This window comes from Oncorhynchus masou, chromosome 24, assembly GCF_036934945.1.
Source record: "Oncorhynchus masou masou isolate Uvic2021 chromosome 24, UVic_Omas_1.1, whole genome shotgun sequence".
Taxonomy (NCBI): domain Eukaryota; kingdom Metazoa; phylum Chordata; class Actinopteri; order Salmoniformes; family Salmonidae; genus Oncorhynchus; species Oncorhynchus masou.
Genome location: NC_088235.1, coordinates 83,534,779 through 83,558,807, shown reverse-complemented (window position 1 = coordinate 83,558,807; position 24,029 = coordinate 83,534,779). Strand labels below are relative to the sequence as shown.

The 24,029-nt window shown below is 39.7% G+C and overlaps 1 protein-coding gene across 7 annotated transcripts in view; it reads right to left on the bottom strand.

Annotated features, from left to right (window-relative positions):
* The window catches only part of LOC135512859 (nuclear factor 1 C-type-like), a 122,062-nt gene extending 114,430 nt beyond the window's left edge, over window positions 1-7,632 (bottom strand). For 6 of the 7 annotated variants that reach the window (XM_064935313.1, XM_064935315.1, XM_064935317.1 and 3 more), the window contains exon 1: window positions 5,309-5,772. In XM_064935313.1, the coding sequence (XP_064791385.1) occupies window positions 5,309-5,338 (30 nt within the window). In that variant the 5' untranslated portion in view covers window positions 5,339-5,772. Of the gene's footprint in view, window positions 1-5,308; window positions 5,773-7,545 lie in introns of those variants that run through there. The other variant, XM_064935316.1, reaches the window with a different exon arrangement.
* Window positions 7,633-24,029: the final 16,397 nt, after the last annotated feature.

Genomic DNA, 24,029 nt, shown 5'->3' with positions numbered 1-24,029 from the left:
TTTCCACTTCTTGACATTAATAAATAAAGACTTTTAAAAAGTAGAAGACCCCCCCCCCCCACCCACCCACCAACACTCCAGAGAAGCCAATAATCAAAATAAACTTAATTAGCATGTTGATTGGCACACGCAGGCAGACAGCGACCATCCTCAGATACAGTGCATCTGATGAGCAGTGCAGAGGAACAGCATGTCAGGGACTGCCCCTCAGGACACAGAGGAAAAGTGGGGCAAGAATTTCTGCTCCAAAAGAACTCTCCCCACCCCCACTCTAGCAATGATTGCTTCAGAGAGGACCAGTCACTACCCAGCAGGGGTTCTGTTGAAAACTGTTGGGTTTGAGAGAGCAGCAAGCGCCACTCAAAACACAATGTGTCCAACCATGGAGAGCATTTCAGCATTAGTTAAAGAAGGGCCTGCTCTGTCTGCTAGGCCCAGAACAACTGTTACACAAAAACAGTAGTTCTTGAGACTGGGCTTAAAAAGTACTGGGGAGGAAACCTAAACTTTTATAACATGCTTATGCAACGCAGGCACTGATTGCACAAAAGCAAAACTATTACGCGGACGGATGAATGGAAACAACTTTGCAAACGACAAATACAGCAGGGACAAAAAGAAAGGCCTGTGTTGAGTAAGAGAACAATCATGAGATTTAGATTTCACATCCATTACAACAAAACACAGGGCAGGTGAGTGAATTCTGGGTGATTTTAACATGGTGAAATGGTTTGAATGTGTAGCGGCCAGCTCAGGCTTGGATTGGCCCGACGCTGGGCTCTCTCGTGGGCACTAATTGCAGCTCTAATGGAATGAATCGATGACAAATGGGGGCCGGAGAGCACACTTACAGCACAGTGGGATTTGAGATCTCCAGCAGACATCAGAGTGTGTTGGCAAACATGCCCCAAACTGTGTCTGCTCAGGCTTACAAAACGGCAGTCTCAGATTGACAGATAATATAAACTGACATGCTTCAAAGTACTCTATCTTGAAAATGTTTGCCTTCACAAATCAAAAGGTGGGTCATAATTTAATGTTATTCATGATCATGTGATTCAGCATAATACATTTAGTAAATATCTACATTTGTCAAAAATAACAGAAAAATTGTCATCCATGAATTCCACATATATTTTACCAAGCATTAAACCCCTGCCTACTCATGTTTTGCTCTACTCCGTCTCAAAATATATATTTGACTCTATATCTGTTTTTGTATGCAGCTGTAGGAATACCCTGGTGTGACTGTCACTTTGTAACTGAGGGCATGCACTTAGTCATGACAAGATTTATTGACCATACTGATGCTAGCTTGGGGTTATGCCCCTTAAAACCCACTGCCACAAGCAGGGAAACCTGCTGAAAATAATTTGCTAAACAGTGGTTTAGGGGTCAGCAAAAACTCAGTCAGGCCATTAAGAATCGCTTATGAATTCAAGGAAATGAAACTGAAGTAAAGAAAAAAATCTTCTTCTTGGAAAAGTTAGCTGAACATTTGAATCTTGCGATCTTCATTTCGCAGCTACAGAGAGGAGAAGAAGCAAAAAAGGAATAATGTGTAATAACTTGTGTTGTGCGTTAGCAGTGCCACAACCCTTCAGGTTGCCAGCAGAGCCAGAGCCCCAGCAGCGTTGTCTGGCTCGCCCTGCCTCCCTCCCTCGCTCTCTCTCTCCCAGCCTTCCCTCTCTCTCCCTGCCTCAGACAGCCAGCAGACCAGAGGCCTCATGCAACCCTGGTCCGGCCCTTCACCTCCTGCCTGCCTGCCTAGCTGGTTGGCCTGCGACAGCTACAGAACAGTGCAGCAGCACACTGTGGAGCGCAGCCTGGCTCACTCCAGCTATCAGACCCTGTCAAAATCAACACCAGGAAAAGGTGCAACTTGAGCTGGGCACAAGAGCAGCTCTCCTCTCCTCAGGTGGAGGCTCACGGCTCAGACATTAGCATGGCAAAGTGCCTCAACTCCAACTTTAGAAAACTATAGTGGAGTGCTTTTTTGTAAACAAACATTTCTTCCCTCAGAATTCAGAAGATTCAGGTGTTTACAAATTAAAATACACAGGAATTTATGAATTACTTGTGCATTCCAACTCAATGAAAGGAGCCGATCGCTGCTGTTTTAAAAGGAACTGTTTCGCTTTATTAACGGGAATCTAAATACTACAAACAGCACTGATATTCTACTACAATAAAACAAGTCTGAATTCACCATTGTTCAAAACTTTTAAAGATGTGCATATGAGCAATTCAACAAACCAGCTGGCTGCATAAACTCGGAGTTAAAACTACTAATCCTACATAATTACTCAACTTTATTACTTTTCATGTCACAATTGGTTTAGAATCGTAATTATTTCATTTGGATAATCTCAATGAATAAACCATAGGTGCATAGGTTCATTTTAACAAATCATAATTATATACTGTATATTTCAGTAAAAATATAATGTCACTATCTGAGACATCAATAAAGTCTTGTAAAAAAATGTAATGGCAAAGGCATTATTTAGTTTGAACTGCTACAATTCATATAAGGCAACTCCAAAAGCACACTAATAATACAACTGTCACCAGTATTATTACAAAGTTCAGTTACAATACTATTGAAATAGACATTCAGTAAAACATATGGAACCTGTTGCATACAGCAACATGAGTAATTGTTTGTAATATTCTTTCTTCTCCTTCAGAAACGCTCCTTCAGAATAACAGTTTAGAACCATGCAACAATGTGTCTGTTTATTTTTGAAGAAAAGTACAATTTCCTCTGTAATTAAAACAAATCTTTGAACAGGGCTATAAAATCAATTGCCGATCCCAAAGCCAAAGTAAATATGGCAGTTGTGTCCATCTGAAATGCCACATCAAGTCTCATATTCAATATACAGTATGCTGCCTTTTACTGAAAATCGACCTTAAAACACCCTTTGTCCTTGCTTGAGTTCTGCCAACTGGCAAGAAAAGCCAAGCTCTTCCCTGGATTCCTCTTGCAGTGCATTTATTAACGGAAACTAAAGCACTATTTATGTCTTCAGCTATAAAAACAAGGTATATAGATTTTTTTATCACGTTCCTTTATGTGAATTAAGTTAAGTGTAATTCCATTTGAAAATTAAAAAAAACATTTGAATTTTACTGGTGAACTACAAAGGTCTCTATGAAGACTTTATGGCTATGACTTATCATGTGTAAATGGATTCTAAAGACTATCAATAAATGGAAGAAAGTTTTTTCATATCTAGATCATTTGAACCAAGTGAAACACATCCACCTACAGACTGAAACAGGTTCCTCAAATCTAACCATGGACTATTATAGGCCTACCTAGCAAGGTCATAGGCTACGTGGTTTCTCTCATGTAGGCCAGGCTGTCCCTTTCTTTAGATATTACTTCTCTCTAAGTTTTACATTCAAAGTGTATGAAATATTATCTCCTCAATTACAACTCAATTAAATGTTAATTACTGGATACTAGATGAAAAATACATTTTCTTCAACTAGATGCCAAAAAATTTTGTGTGTCAACCTGACTCAAAATAGGCCTAATCCTAATGCTAGAAGCAAAAACAAAAGATTCCTCAACATCAGGTAAGAAATGTGCCTTTGACTTGTTCAATCATAATTATTCTAAATAAATATCATGATAGCAGACTGTGATAGCTGTTCTAAATAAATATCCTGATAGCAGACTGTGATAGCTGTTCTAAATAAATATCCTGATAGCAGACTGTGATAGCTGTTCTAAATAAATATCATGATAGCAGACTGTGATAGCTGTTCTAAATAAATATCCCGATAGCAGACTGTGATAGCTGTTCTAAATAAATATCCTGATAGCAGACTGTGATAGCTGTTCTAAATAAATATCCTGATAGCAGACTGTGATAGCTGTTCTAAATAAATATCATGATAGCAGACTGTGATAGCTGTTCTAAATAAATATCCTGACAGCAGACTGTGATAGTTGTTCTAAATAAATATCCTGACAGCAGACTGTGATAGCTGTTCTAAATAAATATCCTGACAGCAGACTGTGATAGTTGTTCTAAATAAATATCCTGACAGCAGACTGTGATAGCTGTTCTAAATAAATATCATGATAGCAGACTGTGATAGCTGTTCTAAATAAATATCCTGATAGCAGACTGTGATAGCTGTTCTAAATAAACATCATGATAGCAGACTGTGATAGCTGTTCTAAATAAATATCCTGATAGCAGACTGTGATAGCTGTTCTAAATAAATATCCTGACAGCAGACTGTGATAGCTGTTCTAAATAAACATCATGATAGCAGACTGTGATAGCTGTTCTAAATAAATATCCTGATAGCAGACTGTGATAGCTGTTCTAAATAAATATCCTGACAGCAGACTGTGATAGCTGTTCTAAATAAACATCATGATAGCAGACTGTGATAGCTGTTCTAAATAAATATCCTGACAGCAGACTGTGATAGCTGTTCTAAATAAATATCCTGATAGCAGACTGTGATAGCTGTTCTAAATAAATATCCTGATAGCAGACTGTGATAGCTGTTCTAAATAAACATCATGATAGCAGACTGTGATAGCTGTTCTAAATAAAGAGATAGATTATTTGGATACACAACTTTCCGCACTCCAAAATGTCCCAAAACGCTTTAAGTGCAAACTACTCCATGACACAGGTAAAGAACACACACACACACACACACACACACACACACACACACACACACACACACACACACACACATTATTTACATTGATTCTAAGTATTTAAATAATTAATCAGGACATCATTACTGAGCCCGAAGTGCTCCAGGCCTGACCACAGTTCTTGGGGTGGTTTGTTGTCCCTCCTTAACTCAAAAGAGAGTGGGATACTTTGTGGAGAACTCTCCATACACAGGGTCGATAGCCTAACTTTTTCTGATACTTTAAGATGAAGAATTCTGATACTTCTGGCATGCACAGCTTGCCACCATGAGTCTTCATCGGTCACAGCTAATTAATTAAATGTTATTTTAGCCATACACTTCTCCAAAGTTAACAAACTTCATGAAAAGCTGGGACAAAAATAAATCTGCTTTAAACATGAGTCAGCATAATGCTATTGAGTAAACTATAGCATTGATAACAAAAAGACTGAAGTTAATATAGGCTGAGAGACTCAGGTTTCCACGTCTCCTTACCGACTGTGCCAACACTCATCCCGCCCTTTTCTAAACTGAAATATCATCTGCATTTCATAGCCACGTTCATTCAGTCAATACAGAGGCTCATGCATAATAACTCCCCAAAAAGTAAGCAAACGGAATAATTTACCTGAGTAAGACAGAGAGGAGAGTACATCATGATGAAAATGAACTTATATCGACTTGTCAGGTAGCAAAAGACAGACAAGTTAGTGAATCATTCTTTTACAGTTCATCATCATCATCATCATCACCATAAACGCCTCCACCATCGCCTCAATTGACTTGCAGTTTACGTCCACTAAGGTGTTAGCCCTCCAAAAATGATGACACAGAAGAAAAGTTCAACTTAATAATCCTGAAAAATAAAAAGAGTAACTTTGAATAAAAATTGGGAAAGCTAGGAAATGAAAAGGCTCGGGCAATCTGTTCCATTTAGGAAATGGGGGGAGAAAAAGAATCAAAGAATGACAAAATGAAAAAGAGGGAGGAATGAAATGACGTTATGAAAATAGCCCATCCCCCCAAGAGAACTTAAAGAAGCAGTAACCCTGATTCCCTGTGTCCAGCAATACCCGTTAAATCCACGAAAAACAAAGTAATGCGTTTAGATCATCAGGAGCAACGCTGGAACGGATGGTCAGAAACAAAAATTGCAGAGGACTTTCTCTCACCCAAGCAAGAGCGTACACTCCCTCCCTCGCGAAGCATATCCCAGCATCGAGGACAGCGATGTTGCATGTGCGCTTGTGCCGTTTATTCAAAACATGTCGTTGGCAAATTGCTGCGTAATATCGTACAAATGAACCATTGGAGTGCGTTGATGACAGTCTTGCATCACAGACACAATAGCCTGCACTCCCAAGTGGCCTCTCACGAATAACGTACGACACGAACTACACTTAATTGAGCTGTTATGACTGTAAATGTAACAGCTTTTCAAAATGTTCAGAATCGATACGCTTCTGATAACGTGGATATTCTAATCATGCAATACCAATTCAGAAAACCAAGCTTCTGAATTCATCATCCGTTATCAACTGTTTTCTATAATCGTGTCACACAGACATCTATACAAACCAATAATAAGCTATAAACGTATGTACGTAAAAGCGCAAAGACGTCAGTGGTGAGCATACAGTTACTTTTCATTGAATTCAGACTTAACCTACTTGTATCCATTTATACAGTATTGTATTTATTGCCAGATGTGACTTGACCACAAAACAAGTGGTAGGTGTAATGACAATAATATTTGGAGAACTATCCATGAAAGATGATCACATTCTCTCTTTCACCTATGTGGACACGTTCTGCTTTTGTAACTATGCACAAAAAAACAGTTGATTGTAAGGGGCCTATATAGTGTAAGTATATCCCCATGTCATTACACACAAGAGTAGGCCTATACATGGACTCTCCATATGGGCAGACCAGAGAAAAAGGACATACAAACTTTCTTCTTGTTTTACTTTGAGTGAGTAGACCAGGTTATCTCCGGTAAAGCTAAGAAAACTATTCTGAGATCAGTCGGAAGGGACAATGTTGTCTGCATCAATATTGTTTTCACCTTGATCTGACAATACCGTGAAGTAATAATTGCATCCAATCCATTAGCACAAGTTTGTCTATAGCAGTTCGGTGGTGTTGGTGGGTAAATCAACCTCCACGAAGTGAACAGCAGTTTAGACAAAATTGGCCATTTTGTTATCTATGACATCCAAAAATATAACGTCCAGAATATATTTATTTGATATTTCCAAAACGGCGGGCCAAATAAATTATATTGTTTTCACAAAAACTCTAAATATGCCAGTTGAGTGCACTTTCAGAACACTCGCGAGTATGTGTGTTATAACCGCACTCGGACTGTATTGCATCCAGGGACGGAGCACTTCTGTCGGTCTACGGTTCAAATTCAAGCCGGCGCGCCTGAGGCTACGGCCATTTTCTGCTGAACAAACTAAACCCCGCACAGAGTCTATTGGCTTTGAACTTCAACTTGGCCTTCGACGTCCGGTACGGAATCTGCGTTGCCCCACTCAAACTGGCAAAAAAACTAATACATTTCACTACGGGAGAAGTGCCAACACGCTTTGCAGACGATCTTAAATCATTATGCGCTGGTGTAACAAATATACAGTATGTCTGCATTTCTAGCCTTTCCAACGAACGTTCCGCTTGGCTAAAAACCAACAAGAAAATGAGTAGCCCAACTGCTGAGAAACAAAGGAGCATAACACCAAAATACAGCTCTACGCTATTATCGTAATTGGATTTTACAAAGTGCACACAACTCGTGATCATTCTCGCCTTGCGTCTGTTGGAACATGGACAAATAATGATTAAATTGATTTGTTAACGTACCATTTCAAAGCGAAACTGCCAACCCCCCAGAAAAGTTCTAGTTTATGCAGCACCACGGTTCAGCGCCTGGTCATCTCGTTGACGGGTTTCTATTATTATTCCATATCCATTTATCCGCGAACAGAGGTCATCCGTGGTCTTCGGAAGGGAGACTACACCGCACAGAGATCAGAAACGTCCCACGCGAAGTCTGCAGCTTCAACCCCAGCAGAATCCTCGCTACAAGGTACAATAGAACAAAATAAAGATTTTAATATAATAATATTACAGCTACGATTTCGGGCAGAAACTGCTTAACTGTAAACTGCTTGATGGTGTCGTAATGTATAGTGCTGTTGTTGGTTGTCTATCTTTAAATTACAGAACTGAGTCTTCGGTTGCATTGCTTTGCAGCATTGTACACATAGATGTCCTTAGTTATGATGGTACGAATGCTTCGTATGATCATAGATGTCCTTAAAGACGGCCCGAACGATGGGCTAATAGGAGATCTTACAGTCGTCTCGGAGAAAGAATATATGAACACGAAGGTGGTGTGTGTGTGTCTGTGTGCACGGATGTGTGTGTGCGAGAGAGGGAGTGTGTGTGGCTTAGGGCATTGTATTAGGGTGGCACTTGATGCCGTAGTTCATAAAAAGCAAAAAGACAACTATTTACCCACTGTGAGCCGCTATTACAAAACATGTCATCTCTGATAGATATACAATGAAATTGTTCTTCCCCTCACTGTTCCAATGGCAAGTTTCAAGTTTGGAACATGGCTATACTTCTCTCTCTGTGTGTGTGTGTGTGTGTGTGTGTGTGTGTGTGTGTGTGTGTGTGTGTGTGTGTGTGTGTGTGTGTGTGTGTGTGTGTGTGTGTGTGTGTGTGTTTTCAGAATTACATCCCCAGCTTTTTATTACACTGGTGTAAACAATTCAATTCAATGTATTTCCTGGGAGGGAACCTCATGGTTTAGAAAGCTGTCAAAGTTTCAGGTGTTGTCAAATCTGCCATTGCCTTTTACCCCACTTTGCTCACACACTTTTCAAGAGAGCAGCAGGGAACTTGACCACAGTCGGTTGTGCGTAAATCCTCAAGGAAAATACATCTCAAGTTTGCTATAGCCTACTATTATACTAACATTCCAAACAGAAAATGATTTGATAATTTATTAATGACTAGCCTATTTATAATTAATTCATAGCCTAGTCGTTTTGCTATTGATATTCACTTTCATAAATGTAGAAGTATTCTTATAAATGTACTTTTTCACGGAATTAACCCCGCGTCTCCAACTGGTTTCTGCAGCTTCATATTGGAAACGTTACAAAAAGTTTACCAATATTCTTCAACGATCACGAAAGTATGTGGCTTATGACATGTTATAACTGAAAACATTTAGGAATGTCATACTTGAGTTTATAAGAGTGACATTCCTAAATAATAACCCAGTGTGTTCACCTGCTTTCTGCGTTTCAATTCATTAGGCCTAAAGCGATTGAAAACTGTAGGCCATGTGCACATTTAAAAACATCATAAAGCAGTATTTATATTACATAATTCTAGAAATTAGTGATAATTGACCTACATTAATATGCATTCTTTAGTTGAAGAATTCGAGTTTTTTTGCAATTATATAACTAGGTTCTAAGAGATGTGTAGCTTGCATGCGAGAGACCATTTTTGTCGCTACCTATCTTAAACTGAACTAATTATTTTTAGTACTAGCAATTACATCCCCTTTGTATAGGCAATTACTGGAATATGTTTCTCTTTCGATTTAACTTCACTGTTCAAATGTCAAATGGCCCTTTCATTAGAATCGTAATATAACAATTTGATGAAGAATATTAAGGTCTTATCTGGGGTAGGAACTTGATTACGTAATGGATAATACACCTGTTTGAATTGAAGTCTCAGGTTTGCATTTTAACAGTCAAACGAATCATGCAAAATCCATACAGGAGTATTTAATATGAGACAAAAATCCATTCAATAGTGAGTGTGAGATTGTGTTTTCTGACTTTGATTGCACCTTTTATTTGCTAATGACGCAATAGCCTAATGTTTGATAGTTAGATCTAAGCCCAAACAAGGCTTTTCATTATGTTCTGCATAATATAATATATCCCATTTAGCAGACGCTTTTGTCCAAAGCGACTTACAAGTCGGCTGGGGCCACTTTTGCATATGGGTGGCCCCAGTGGGAAACGAACCCACGACGCTTGGCGTTGCAAGTGCCATGCTCTACCGACTGAGCCAATTATGACTTATTTTTGAAAATGGAGGTTTATGCAACTGAAAGCATTCATTTTTATAACATCTACTCATGGGAAAAATATTTTTTAACCCTTCAAATGCTAAAACAAATGTTTTACTTGTTGCTCACTTCGTTAATTTTAAAAAATCGATTGGGGTCCATGCCTTGTGTATTTCACCACAGTGTACTGGGTAGGCCTATTTGAATTGAATATGGCTATTTGTTATTGACGGTTCCAACATGCATTGTACAATATATTCATGGATTTGATTTTCAAATAACCATAAATGTATCATTTGAAGACTAAATATAAACCTTTTTTTCCTAAACTGGTGATATGAGAGGTAAAGTAGGCTATTTATATGAACCAAACAATAATATTTCTAAAATGTCAAACTGTTTTGACAATAAACTCAATGTCTTCTAATAACATTTTTGAAGAAGGCTAAATTGTATTTCTCCTGACATGGATTTAAAATACAAAATCACTTCCAGGTTACCAATAATTATGAGGTCTTTTACATTACACTGTGAGATAAATTATACATGTTTTGTTTATTTGTGGTTGGTTGTTGATACGTTTTAGTTCTGAAGTCCAGTAATTGTTCATTCTAAGCCCCTTAGCAGAAGTATTGGAAATGTTATCAAATGTTTATGATAGTTTTGGACAGGACCACAAGAACCTTCATTAAACAGTAAACAAAATTAGAAATACAATTATCTTGTATTGATTAGAAAGCCTCTGGCCAAACAAATGTTCTTGCTTGGAAGAGTTTGTTCAACTCTAGCCTATATGGAATGACATCAGAATAACAAATGCAACAGGTTTTCGCTATAGCTGCATGCGGAAATGTCTAATTAACCATCGGGAAACATTCACTGGTTCATGGATGCATGAATCAGAAGAGGACAAAGAGAAAGTACAATACTGATAACCTCAGCAGAACTACTTGGGATTGGTCACTCTTTTGTTTCTTTTACCTTGGGATTTCTTAAAAAACAGATGTCTGGTAGTTATTTTATGATTTCTAAGCTGTAGCCTAAATTATAATGAAATTATTAGAAAATCAAACTGAAGAAATCTTGCAGACAGGATTTAAACATTGCTTTTGTCATTTAGTTTGAATGAGTTTCCAATATGAAACCACGTGGTGCAAACGTTATACAATCTCCCGCCATTATGCTATTGTGCATCATAAAGTTGTTTTTAAAATGTAAATGATTGATTTCATAAAGTCGGCCTTGTCAGGCTAATTTCTAACTACATCTTCTCATGGTGTAGGCCTAATATAGACTCAATTGTGTGGGTAGTAGGCCTACATAAATATAGCCTAAGGTATCATAAATACTTGATTGGAACATTCCAAAGTATATTTCCTTTATTGATAAAATATGTATGCTACTGAAATCTCAGATTAGGATTTGGCCCATCAGGAGGCATTATACAGATTTTTTTTAATGTTTTAAATTTTTATCATGAAAAGTGAAGAACAAATACATAGTCTTATAAAGCAGAGTGTGGGTCTGTGGGACCACTCACAGTAAAATACTATGGGTTGGACCAAAAATATAAGCGTAACATGTAAAGTGTTGGTCCCATATTTCATGAGCTGATATTAAGAAAGATCCCAGAATTTGTCCATACACACAAAAAGTTTATTTCTCTCAAATTTTGTGCACAGATTTGTTTACATCCCTGTTAGTGAACATTTCTCCTTGCCAAGATAATCCATCCACCTGACAAGTGTGGCATATCAAGAAGATGATGAAACAGCATGATAATTACACAGGTGCACCTTGTACTGGGGACAATAAAAGGCCACTTTAAAATGTGCAGTTGTGTCACACAACACAATGCCACAGATGTCTACAATGTTGAGGGAGCATGCAATTGGCATGCTGACTGCAGGAATGCCCACCAGAGCTGTTACCATAAAGTTTTTTTTGTGTGTTATAAATGGCTGTGCCCCTACCCAGTCATGTGAAATCCATAGATTAAGGCCTAATGAATTTATTTCAATTGAAGGCCCAAAAGATTGTCAAAGACTCCAGTCACCCAAGTCATAGACTGTTCTCTCTGCTACCCGCACGGCAAGCGGTACCGGAACGCTAACGCCAACACTACTCACTGTTTATTATCTATGCATAGTCACTTTACCCTTACCTACCTCAACTAATCTGTATCCCCGCACATTGTCTTGGTACCGGTACCCCCTGTATATAGCCTCGTTATTGTTATTTTATTGTGTTACTTACATTTTTTTTTTACTTTAATTTATTTAGTAAATATTTTCTTAACTCTATTTCTTGAACTGCATTGTTGGTTAAGGGCTTGTAAGTAAGCATTTCATGGTAAGGACTACATCTGTTCTATTTGGTGACAAATACAATTTGATTTGATTTCCTTATATGAACTGTAACTGTATGTTACATTTATATTTATATTTTTGTTCAGTCTACAGTACATGTCATGTTCTGCAACAAATATTGATGTTGGAGAATAGCATCCTCTATCACCTGTAAAAATAGGACATCTCACAATGTCAAGCATACATTTGTTAATAAACTCTATTTACAAGATGCAGAGAGGACATTTTATGAAATCATTAAATGAGAGCAAAACCCCGTCCTGATGAAATACTACATACATTACTCAGTCAAGAACTACTTATGTTACCACTTGCTTACACAATGCAATTCCTAAGATTCATTCACTTATGGTCAAATGAACTTGCAGATTCATGATGTGTCTAACCCACCTTTGGTCATCTGCTCTTCTCATCCATAGGCCACTGAGTTTGGTGGAGTAAGCTGTCTTGGCATGCCATCTGACCTTACCACAGGAAGGCTGTGCTGGAGCGAGCGGGAAAGACATGATCCGACCGTTCAATGTGAATTGAAGGGTCCCTGTAAAAATCTACAGCTAAAAAGGTGTATTTCCTAAAGACAGAGGAGTGAGAGCCAGGACTCGCGCTATGACATCAACTGACAATGAAAGTAGTATTTCAAACCTCAAAACTATGACAAGGGCCTTGCATGTCATCTTAACGTCAGTGAACAGGATGCATGCAAAAGCATACAGATATGCTGAACTCAATTGAAAAGTGAGTGAAGTGTGATGTTTGACATGAATAAAGGCCTCCTGAAGAGGGCAGTACCAGAGTGTGTTTCATGGAGTTGCCTGGTAGTCAGCATTCTGTCTCACTGCTTTATGAACCTTACAGTGATGCTCACTTTGCAATGGTGAAATTCTTAATGCTATACATCAAAATGATAAGAAACTACACTACATGACCAAAGGTATGTGGACACCTGCTCGAACATCTCATTCCAAAATCATCGGCATTAATATGGAGTTGGTCCCCCCTTTGCTTCTATAACAACCAGCCACTCTTCTGGGAAGGTATTCTAGTAGATGTTGGAACATTTCTGCGAGGACTTGCTTCTATTCAGACACAAGGTCATTAGTAAGGTCAGGCACGGATGTTGGGCAATTTGGCTTGGTTTGCAGGCGGTGTTCTAATTCATCCCAAAGGTCTTCGATGGGGTTGATTTCAGGTTTCTTTGCAGGCCTGTCAAGTTCTTCCACACCAGTCTCAACAAACAATTTCTGTATGGACCTTGCTTTCGGCACTGGGGCATTGTCATGCTGAAAGAGAAAAGGGCCTCCCCCAAACTGTTGCCACAAAGTTAGAATCACATAATCATCTAGAATGACATTGTATGCTGTAGTGTTAAGATTTCCCTTCCCTGGTACTAAGGGGCCTAGCCCAAACCATGAAAAACAGCCCCAGACCATTATTCCTCTTCCACCAAACTTGCTACTATGCATTCAGGCAGGTAGTGTTCTCCTGGCATCCGCCAAACCCAGATTCGTCCATTGGACTGCCAGTTGGTGAAGCGTGATTCATCACTCCAGAGAAAGAGTTTCCAATGCTCCAGAGTCCAATGGTGGCAAGCTTTACACCACTCCAGCCAACGCTTGGCATTGAGCATGGTGACCTTAGGTTTGTTTGCGGCTGCTCAACCATGGAAACCCATTTCATGAAGCTGCCGATGAACAGCTCGTGCTGACGTTGCTTCCAGGGGCAGTTTGGAACTCAGTAGTGAGTGTTGCAACTGCAAATTTTACACGCGTGGTCCGTTCTGTGAGCTTGTGTGGCCTACCACTTTGCTGCTGAGCCATTGTTGCTCCTAGATGCTTCCATTTCACAATAACAGCAGAGTTGACCGCAGCTGCTCTAGTAGGGCAGAGACATTTGACAAACTGACTTGTTCGAAAGGTGGAATCTATGACGGTACAACATTGAAAGTCACTGAGCTCTTCAGTAAGGCCATTCTACTGCCAATGTTTGTCTATGGAGATTGCATGGCCGTGTGCTCAATTTTATACACCGGTCAGCAACTTGTGTGGCTGAAAAAGCCAAAATCACTCATTTGTAGGGTTGTCCACATCATTTTGTACAGTATATATATATATATATATATATATATATATATATATAAGTGAGTACACCCCTCACATTTTTGTAAATATTTGAGTATATCTTTTCATGTGACAACACTGAAGAAATTACACTTTGTCAAGTAGTGAGTGTACAGCTTGTATAACAGTGTAAATGTGCTGTCCCCTCAAAATAACTCAACACACAGCCATTAATGTCTAAACCGCTGGCAACAAAAGTGAGTACACCCCTAAGACTCAGACTCAGTAGCCTCGGTTTTTCTGATGACTGCCTTGCCTGGTTCACCAACTACTTTGCAGACAGAGTTCAGTGTGTCAAATCGGAGGGCATGCTGTCCGGTCCTGTGGCAGTCTCTATGGGGGTGCCACAGGGTTCAATTCTCGGGCCGACTCTTTTCTCTGTATATATTAATGATGTTGCTCTTGCTGTGGGCGATTCCCTGATCCACCTCCACCTCTGGATGCAGTTTATCACAGTGCCATCCGTTTTGTTACTAAAGCACCTTAAACCACCCACCACTGCGACCTGTATGCTCTAGTCGGCTGGCCCTCGCTACATATTCGTCGCCAGACCCACTGGCTCTAGGTCATCTACAAGTTCATGCTAGGTAAAGCTCCGCCTTATCTCAGTTCACTGGTCACGATGGCAACACCCACCCGTTGCACGCGCTCCAGCAGGTGTATCTCACTGATCATCCCTAAAGCCAACACCTCATTTGGCCACCTTTCGTTCCAGTTCTCTGCTGTCTGTGACTGGAACGAATTGCAAAAATCGCTGAAGTTGAATACTTTTATCTCCCTCACCAATTTCAAACATCTGCTATCTGAGCAGCTAACCGATCGCTGCAGCTGTACATAGTCTATCGGTAAATAGCCCACCCAATTTTACCTACCTCATCCCCATACTGTTTTTATTTATTTACTTTTCTGCTCTTTTGCACACCAATATCTCTACCTGTACATGACCATCTGATCATTTATCACTCCAGTGTTCATCTGCAAAATTGTAATTATTCGCCTACCTCCTCATGCCTTTTGCACACAATGTATATAGACTCTCTTTTTTTCTACTGTGTTATTGACTTGTTAATTGTTTACTCCATGTGTAACTCTGTGTTGTCTGTTCACACTGCTATGCTTTATCTTGGCCAGGTCGCAGTTGCAAATGAGAACTTGTTCTCAACTAGCCTACCTGGTTAAATAAAGGTGAAATAAAATAAAATTAAAATAAATAAAAGTGAAAATGTCCAAATTGGGCCCAATTAGCCATTTTCCCTCCCCGGTGTCATGTGACTCATTAGTGTTACAAGGTCTCAGGTGTGAATGGGGAGCAGGTGTGTTAAATTTGGTGTTATCGCTCTCACACTCCATCATACTGACTGGTCACTGGAAGTTCAACATGGCACCTCATGGCAAAGAACTCTCTGAGGATCTGAAAAAAAAAACGTTGCTCTACATAAAGATGGCTTGGGCTATAAGAAGATTGCCATGTCCCTGAAACTGAGCTGCAGCACGGTGGCCAAGACCATACAACGGTTTAACTGGACAGGTTCCACTGAGAACAGGCCTCGCCATGGTTGACCAAAGAAGTTGAGTGCACGTGCTCAGCGTCATATCCAGAGGTTGTCTTTGGGAAATAGACGTAGGAGTGATGCCAGCATTGCTGCAGAGGTTGAAGGGGTGGGGGGTCAGCCTGTCAGTGCTCAGACCATACGCCGTACACTGCATCAAATTGGTCTGCATGGCTTCCAGAAGGAAGCCTCTTCTAAAGATGATGCACAAGAAAGCCCACAAACAGTTCGCTGAAGACAAGCAGACTAAGGACATGGATTACTGAAACCATGTCCTGTGGTCTGATGAGACCAAGATAAACTTATTTGGTTCAGATGGTGTCAAGCGTGTGTGGCGGCAACCAGGTGAGTAGTACAAAGACAAGTGAGTCTTGCCTACAGTCAAGCATGGTGGTGGGAGTGTCATGGTCTGGGGCTGCATGAGTGCTGTCGGCACTGGTGAGCTACAGTTCATTGAGGGAACCATGAATGCCAACATGTACTGTGACATACTGAAGCAGAGCATGATCCCCTCCCTTCGGAGACTGGGCCGCAGGGCAGTATTCCAACATGATAACGACCCCAAACACACCTCCAAGACGACCACTGCCTTGCTAAAGAAGCTGAGGGTAAAGGTGATGGACTGGCCAAGCATGTCTCCAGACCTAAACCCTATTGAGCATCTGTGGGGCATCCTCAAACAGAAGGTGGAGGAGTGCAAGGTCTCTAACATCCACCAGCTCCTTGATGTCGTCATGGAGGAGTGGAAGAGGACTCCAGTGGCAACCTGTGAAGCTCTGGTGAACTCCATGCCCACAAGGGTTAAGGCAGTGCTGGAAAATGATGGTGGCCACACAAAATATTGACACTTTGGGCCCAATTTGGACATTTTCACTTTGGGGTGTACTCACTTTTGTTGCCAGCGGTTTAGACATTAATGGCTGTGTGTTGAGTTATTTTGAGGGGGCAGCAAATGTACACTGATATACAAGCTGTACACTCACTGCTTTACATTGTAGCAAAGTGTAATTTCTTCAGTGTTGTCACATGAAAAGATATACTCAAATATTTACAAAAATGTGAGGGGTGTACTCACTTTTGTGATATACTGTATAAATATATATATATATATATATATATATATATATATATATATATATATATATATATATATATACACAGTGCCTTGCGAAAGTATTCGGCCCCCTTGAACTTTGCGACTTTTTGCCACATTTCAGGCTTCAAACATAAAGATATAAAACTGTATTTTTTTGTGAAGAATCAACAACAAATGGGACACAATCATGAAGTGGAACAACATTTTTTGGATATTTCAAACTTTTTTAACAAATCAAAAACTGAAAAATTGGGCGTGCAAAATTATTCAGCCCCCTTAAGTTAATACTTTGTAGCGCCACCTTTTGCTACGATTACAGCTGTAAGTCACTTGGGGTATGTCTCTATCAGTTTTGCACATCGAGAGAGTGAAATTTTTTCCCATTCCTCCTTGCAAAACAGCTCGAGCTCAGTGAGGTTGGATGGAGAGCATTTGTGAACAGCAGTTTTCAGTTCTTTCCACAGATTCTCGATTGGATTCAGGTCTGGACTTTGACTTGGCCATTCTAAAACCTGGATATGTTTATTTTTGAACCATTCCATTGTAGATTTTGCTTTATGTTTTGGATCATTGTCTTGTTGGAAGACAAATCTCCGTCCCAGTCTCAGGTCTTTTGCAGACTCCATCAGGTTTTCTTCCAGAATGGTCCTGTATTTGGCTTCATCCATCTTCCCATCAATTTTAACCATCTTCCCTGTCCCTGCTGAAGAAAAGCAGGCCCAAACCATGATGCTGCCACCACCATGTTTGACAGTGGGTATGGTGTGTTCAGGGTGATGAGCTGTGTTGCTTTTACGCCAAACATAACGTTTTGCATTGCTGCCAAAAAGTTCAATTTTGGCTTAATCTGACCAGAGCACCTTCTTCCACATGTTTGGTGTGTCTCCCAGGTGGCTTGTGGCAAACTTTAAATGACACTTTTTATGGATATCTTTAAGAAATGGCTTTCTTCTTGCCACTCTTCCATAAAGGCCAGATTTGTGCAATATACGATTGATTGTTGTCCTATGGACAGAGTCTCCCACCTCAGCTGTAGATCTCTGCAGTTCATCCAGAATGATCATGGGCCTCTTGGCTGCATCTCTGATCGGTCTTATCCTTGTATGAGCTGAAAGTTTAGAGGGACGGCCAGGTCTTGGTAGATTTGCAGTGGTCTGATACTCCTTCCATTTCAATATTATCGCTTGCACAGTGCTCGTTGGGATGTTTAAAGCTTGGGAAATCTTTTTGTATCCAAATCCGGCTTTAAACTTCTTCACAACAGTATCTCGGACCTGCCTGGTGTGTTCCTTGTTCTTCATGATGCTCTCTGCGCTTTTAACGGACCTCTGAGACTATCACAGTGCAGGTGCATTTATACGGAGACTTGATTACACACAGGTGGATTGTATTCATCATCATTAGTCATTTAGGTCAACGTTGGATCATTCAGAAATCCTCACTGAACTTCTGGAGAGAGTTTGCTGCACTGAAAGTAAAGGGGCTGAATAATTTTGCACGCCCAATTTTTCAGTTTTTGATTTGTTAAAAAAGTTTGAAATATCCAATAAATGGCGTTCCACTTCATGATTGTGTCCCACTTGTTGTTGATTCTTCACAAAAAAATACAGTTTTATATCTTTATGTTTGAAGCCTGAAAAGTGGCAAAAGGTCGCAAAGTTCAAGGGGGCCGAATACTTTCGCAAGGCACTGTATATATATATATATATATATATATATTGTAGTGGCTTCCTTTCATCTTTACCACAGCCACTGCCCAAGCCTGAAGCGGGGTTGTTTGGTACGTATACAGTCCACACTCAAGGTTTCCCAAACGGCCAAACATTCGATGACATCCAGGGATATGGTGCAACAAAAATGTTTATTCTTCTTATATCTAACAAATAAATTATTCTCCAATCAACTTAAAGCAGAGAATACTTGATATGGAAAATACATATTATGACCTGTCTGTATGTCTGTATGTCTGTATGGTCAAAAAACTATACCGCTCCCGCATCTAGCAAGGACTCCCCCTCCCGAAGGCCCAACTTCCTGCCTTTATCCTAACACACTTACCACAATACAATGAATAGGCAAGAGGGGGGGCCAAAAACTGAGTTACACTAACAACAAATGAATATATCTCAAATCAGGTAAATATAAACCATAATGGTACGTACCTAATATTTCATAATTTACATTAATATTTAATATATTTACACAAATATACATGGAGCTCCATATGTTCAGTCTTTTACACAAATATGTCCAAATCGGCTCTAACATATATATAAAATGTGTGTACGTATATGGGTTTAAGTCAACAGTGTTAGATATATACTTTATAGTATTTCTAAGTGGAATCTAAGAGCATTGTTCTTGTATCTGTGAGTGATATATTAAAGTATTTCTGTGCATACATAAAACTAGAACTGTTGTAGAACTTTTGACTGTGCTTCATGGTGAACTACTCCAGATGCTGGCAAGCAGAGGTACTACAACAGCTTTTGTTTAGTTTAGAAAAGCAGATAACCATCAATTGGCAGCAAACAAAGAGAAGGCCTACTTACAGGCTACACAGATTTCTGTGTGGTGTAATTAATGAAGTGGTTTGATATCTGTATAATGTAGCACTTTTTATCCCCTGCACAAACAGCCTGCAGATGTTATAGATAATTAAATAACCAACCTACAATCACATCTACAAGCTGTAAAATAATCAAATAATTCCCCGGGGATGGACAGGAAAAGACATCGGACCGGTCATTGCCTCAGGGAGTCAAACTATAGTACATAGCATTCAGTTTGATGCTGATGCCACTTGACAGGTGGTTTCGTGTAGGGTACTCAGGTAGCTCATGAGTGAGAACACATGTCAGGGGGTCTATGTGTCATACAACTGTAGAACAGCACACACAATAGGAGGCGTTCTGTTACTGACCTGTTACTGTCTCGAATGCAAAACTCTGCAGAATGAGATTCGCCTCGCTTTCCAAAACATAAGCTCGATGAAAGTAGAAAAAGGAGAAAAGTTCTGGAAACTCTCTCCAAATTGGACCAATACTTGCCAAGATGCAGAGTGCCAAGACCTCTCTCCTTTTCAGTGAAAGTAACTGTTTTACTACGTTCAGCCTCTGAATGCTTACTAAGAGAAAATTGTGCATAATTTTCCCAATTTGGACCATTTGTGGCACATTACAGTCATCTTCAGTGAGCCAAACCATTCCATTAAAAACTAAATGGTTCAAGTCAAGCAGCCTTTCTTTTATATATAAATGTTTTTGATTCTGCAACCCCACAGTAACTTTTCTTTTTTAGACAATGTGGGTGCAGAGGGTCAGTAAGGGTCATATGTACTCTCGTTGCACAAAAAAAACATATTCCTTCCTGCTTGGGAACATGACAGACAGTAAGGTGTAGATGCTCTAAGTACTTATATATGCAACTTGAGGAAGGTGGGAGAAGATTTAGTCAGATTTAGAAGGACTAAAGCGACTGACATGGTATTGGAAGTTCCTGGATATACAGTGTCTCGCTGGTGTTGGGCCAGCAAGAAGTACAGTGGACAAGCCTGAAATCCTCCAAACCAGAGAGATGTGGATGAGAGGCCATCAATGGAGGGGAACTTCAGACCTGCTGCTGGCAGGGAGACGCACTACATCGTCCACTGGTGTGGTCCCGGTATTGACAAGAACCAACGTAAACAACCAGAACTTCAAAGAAATGGGAGCTTGTCCAACTAGGAAAAGATGATTAAAAGAAATCTGTCATTAACCAGGTTTCCATCCAACTATTTCATGCAGATTCATTACCTGGCGCATAGACCTAAAAAAAAGACTAGGCTGACGGAAACACAAAATCTCTGTACAATTTCATGGATGTCGATAGACAATTTGTTAGTTCGACATAGCGAGATCTTTTTGTGTCTCTAAAGTTAATTATGTGAGAAATGTCGGTGGAATGGTCTCTATGCGCAAATATTAATATGATAATCATTGAAGTAAACTTGTGTCACGCAATGACATGATACGTTGTAGGCCTACCACCACGATGTAGAAAATCATGAAAAGTTTAAAGGCAGATTAAATAGGTTATGAACTTCACAAGGTAGTTAAGTGCACGGTGATCATGCAAATTTCCAATAGGCTAAATATCGAGGGTAGGCTATTATTTGAAAGCTGGTGACATGATGATCAGTGCTTAGCTGCCAATTATAATGATCATGCTCTTGTCCATATCTCATCATATAACCCATGCCCGTCCACTTTATCAACAAACTCTTGTCTAGAGCTTGCGCCAAAACCAGATTGGGCAAGTTAGCTCTTTATCACAACAGTTTTTGTGACAAAACCATTGGTCAATGGAAACCCATTTATTTAAGTTTTCTGTTCGTTACACAGGAACTTAACTGCAAAAGTGTTTTTTATGTACAATACGTCATCACACACAGCCTTTGATCTAGTTTGCTGGAAACGCACCTCTGGTGGGAAAATGTGCATATTGTTTTTATGCAGATTTTTTATCATATTCGCATGAAAATCTGTCACCAATTGGATGGAAACCTAGCTTTTGTCAGTAGAGTGAAAGTGTTCAGGATTGGACTGGAACACCAGGATAGCTTTTGAGAGGGAGCTATCTACATTGTCTTCTGAAGGAACTGACATAAATCACTTCAAAGAGTGAAAAAGTTACACAACCTACAGTCTTGAAGTGATGATCTGTAAACGGTGGAGGTGGAAAGAGTGGTACAAAAGCTGAGGGGAGAGATCCAAGTAGCTATGCAGGGCATGAGCCGAAAGCAAAAAAGCTTGACAATTTGTAAAAACAATGAATTGTCCCATGAGGTGCTGTAACCCTGACCAAGGAAACTACTCGGCCAGATAAAACTCTATCCTGCAAAAGGGTTGGAAGCAGCTGCAACTGACCTGACAAGGTACAGTAAGTATATGGACAGAACAAGGTTGAGATGGGTATGTATAATAAGCCTGAATCATGTTAAAATACCGAGAGTATAAACACAGATAGTGCTCAAAACGACCCTCTTTAGAGGCTAAAGGCATCTTTAAAACAGTATCAGCAAAAATGTAAATGACAATGAAAAGAGCAGTGTCAACCCTCCTTGTGATAATAATTGAGGGTGCTTGGTACAAAATAAACATCGGAGTGCTTTTAATTTAATAATATATGCTACTTAGCCGATTCTTTCATCCAAAGCAATTTACAGTTATGCAAGCATACATTTTACGTATGTGTGGTCCCGGGGATTGAACCCACGCGCCATGCTCTACCAACTGTGCTACAAAAGGACCACAAAGTAGGCTTATTCAGCTCCCTTTCCCAGAATCACACCACATCAATTTGCATAATGTAGAGGTTTAATTTATCATGATCCAAATCCCCTTGGAGACAAAACTAATGGCTATTAGAAAATGATTACTCTGCAGTAATCTGGCACTGATTATCCTGTAATAAGCTAATGTACGTATTAGGCACAGCCAATCCAAGGATTTTCATTAGGTACTGATGTTAGTTCATGTCAAGGCCTGTTATTACATCATCGTAAATCTACAATTCAAACCTTTGCTTACCGCACAGAAATACAATAAAAGGACAAAATGAGTACGAATTGTACTGTTGACTTGAATAATTAGAAATATGGATGACTTTGGAAAAGTGAGTTGCTAGAATTCTACTTTTAGAGAGAACAATGGGAGATAAAGGTGTGTGTCAAGTCGACTGAGTTATTTCACAAGACAGCTTTTGAAGCTTTATGTCATCATTCTCCTACCAAGGACCTGTAAGGTTATGTGGGGCCATACAGTACATTATAAACTGGGTGGTTTGAGCCATGAATTCTGATTGGATGAAGGCCATGGCATACCATGGGTATGACAAAACATTTAGTTTTACTGCTCTAATTACGTTGGTAACCAGTTTATAATAGCAATAAGGCTCCTCGGGGGTTTGTGGTATATGGCCAATGCATCACTGCGAAGGGCTGTATCCAGGTACTCCGCGTTGCCTCGCCCCTAAGAACAGCCCGTCGCCGTGGTATATTGGCCATATACCACACCTCCTCGGGCCTTATTGCTTAAGTATAAACCAGCACGTCTGGCTCTATGAGTTGGACCCGAAGTGCAAGTGCTGACTAGCCTGGAAGACTCACACAGCAGTCTCACAACACACAAGGTCTTGTTTCTGTACATTTCTTATCATTCCTTTTTCGATTTCACCTGAACTGGGCATTTCTCGCAAATCTGTGAACAAAAGTGATGGTCCCTTAATCAAATAGTTAGATTATCACACAAACTCGTGATAGGTCATAGGACTTTCTGATGTAATTCTATATTCCACATGAACTAATGCTATTTTCTTCTCTCATCTTATGCTTGTATATCAATGTTTAGGTTGTTTAACTTAATCTTTATTGCAGCTCTGTAAAAATAAAAATAAATAAATTCAGTCATGTCACTGTGCCAAGAAACAAAATCAGACAAATGTGCAAATGTTTTTGCTGTAATGTCTTTTATCTAACTAAACTTAAAAATGTATTGTCTGTGGTCCTGTGTGATCTCTGCTCCCTGTTCCTACGTAAAAGGCTGAAAGTTAAAGCGCAGGACGTCCATATGTAAAATCTACAGCGGGACCAACCAGTTACTGCATGAAAAACAACGTCTACAGGTCTGGGACTGAGCAGAACTGAGAGTTCATACCATTCTATCAGTAGATAACAAAAATGTGCACGATAATAAACCAAAAGCAAATTCAGTATTTTGGAAACAAATTGTCATGAAATTAGTCTACCAAGAAATAAACAAACTGCAATTAAAAAATGTCAGGACATTCAGTGGCTATCTAGTGACACCTACTGTTGAGTCTCCACTCTAGACTCAGAAATATGATCTGAAAAAAAAGAAGAGGTTCATTTACCACCCTCTACTGGTGATGAAATATCTTATTACAACGTCCTGGTCCACATATTATTGCAACTAGTGGGATTCAAAAGGTGAGTTTACCTGACCTCAGTAGTCAACAAAAGCAGTGACCTTTCAAAACCGACTGAAGGTATCCTCTCTCTATACACATTCAGATAAACTCAAGCCCTGGTAATGCCCACTTTAAGAGTGA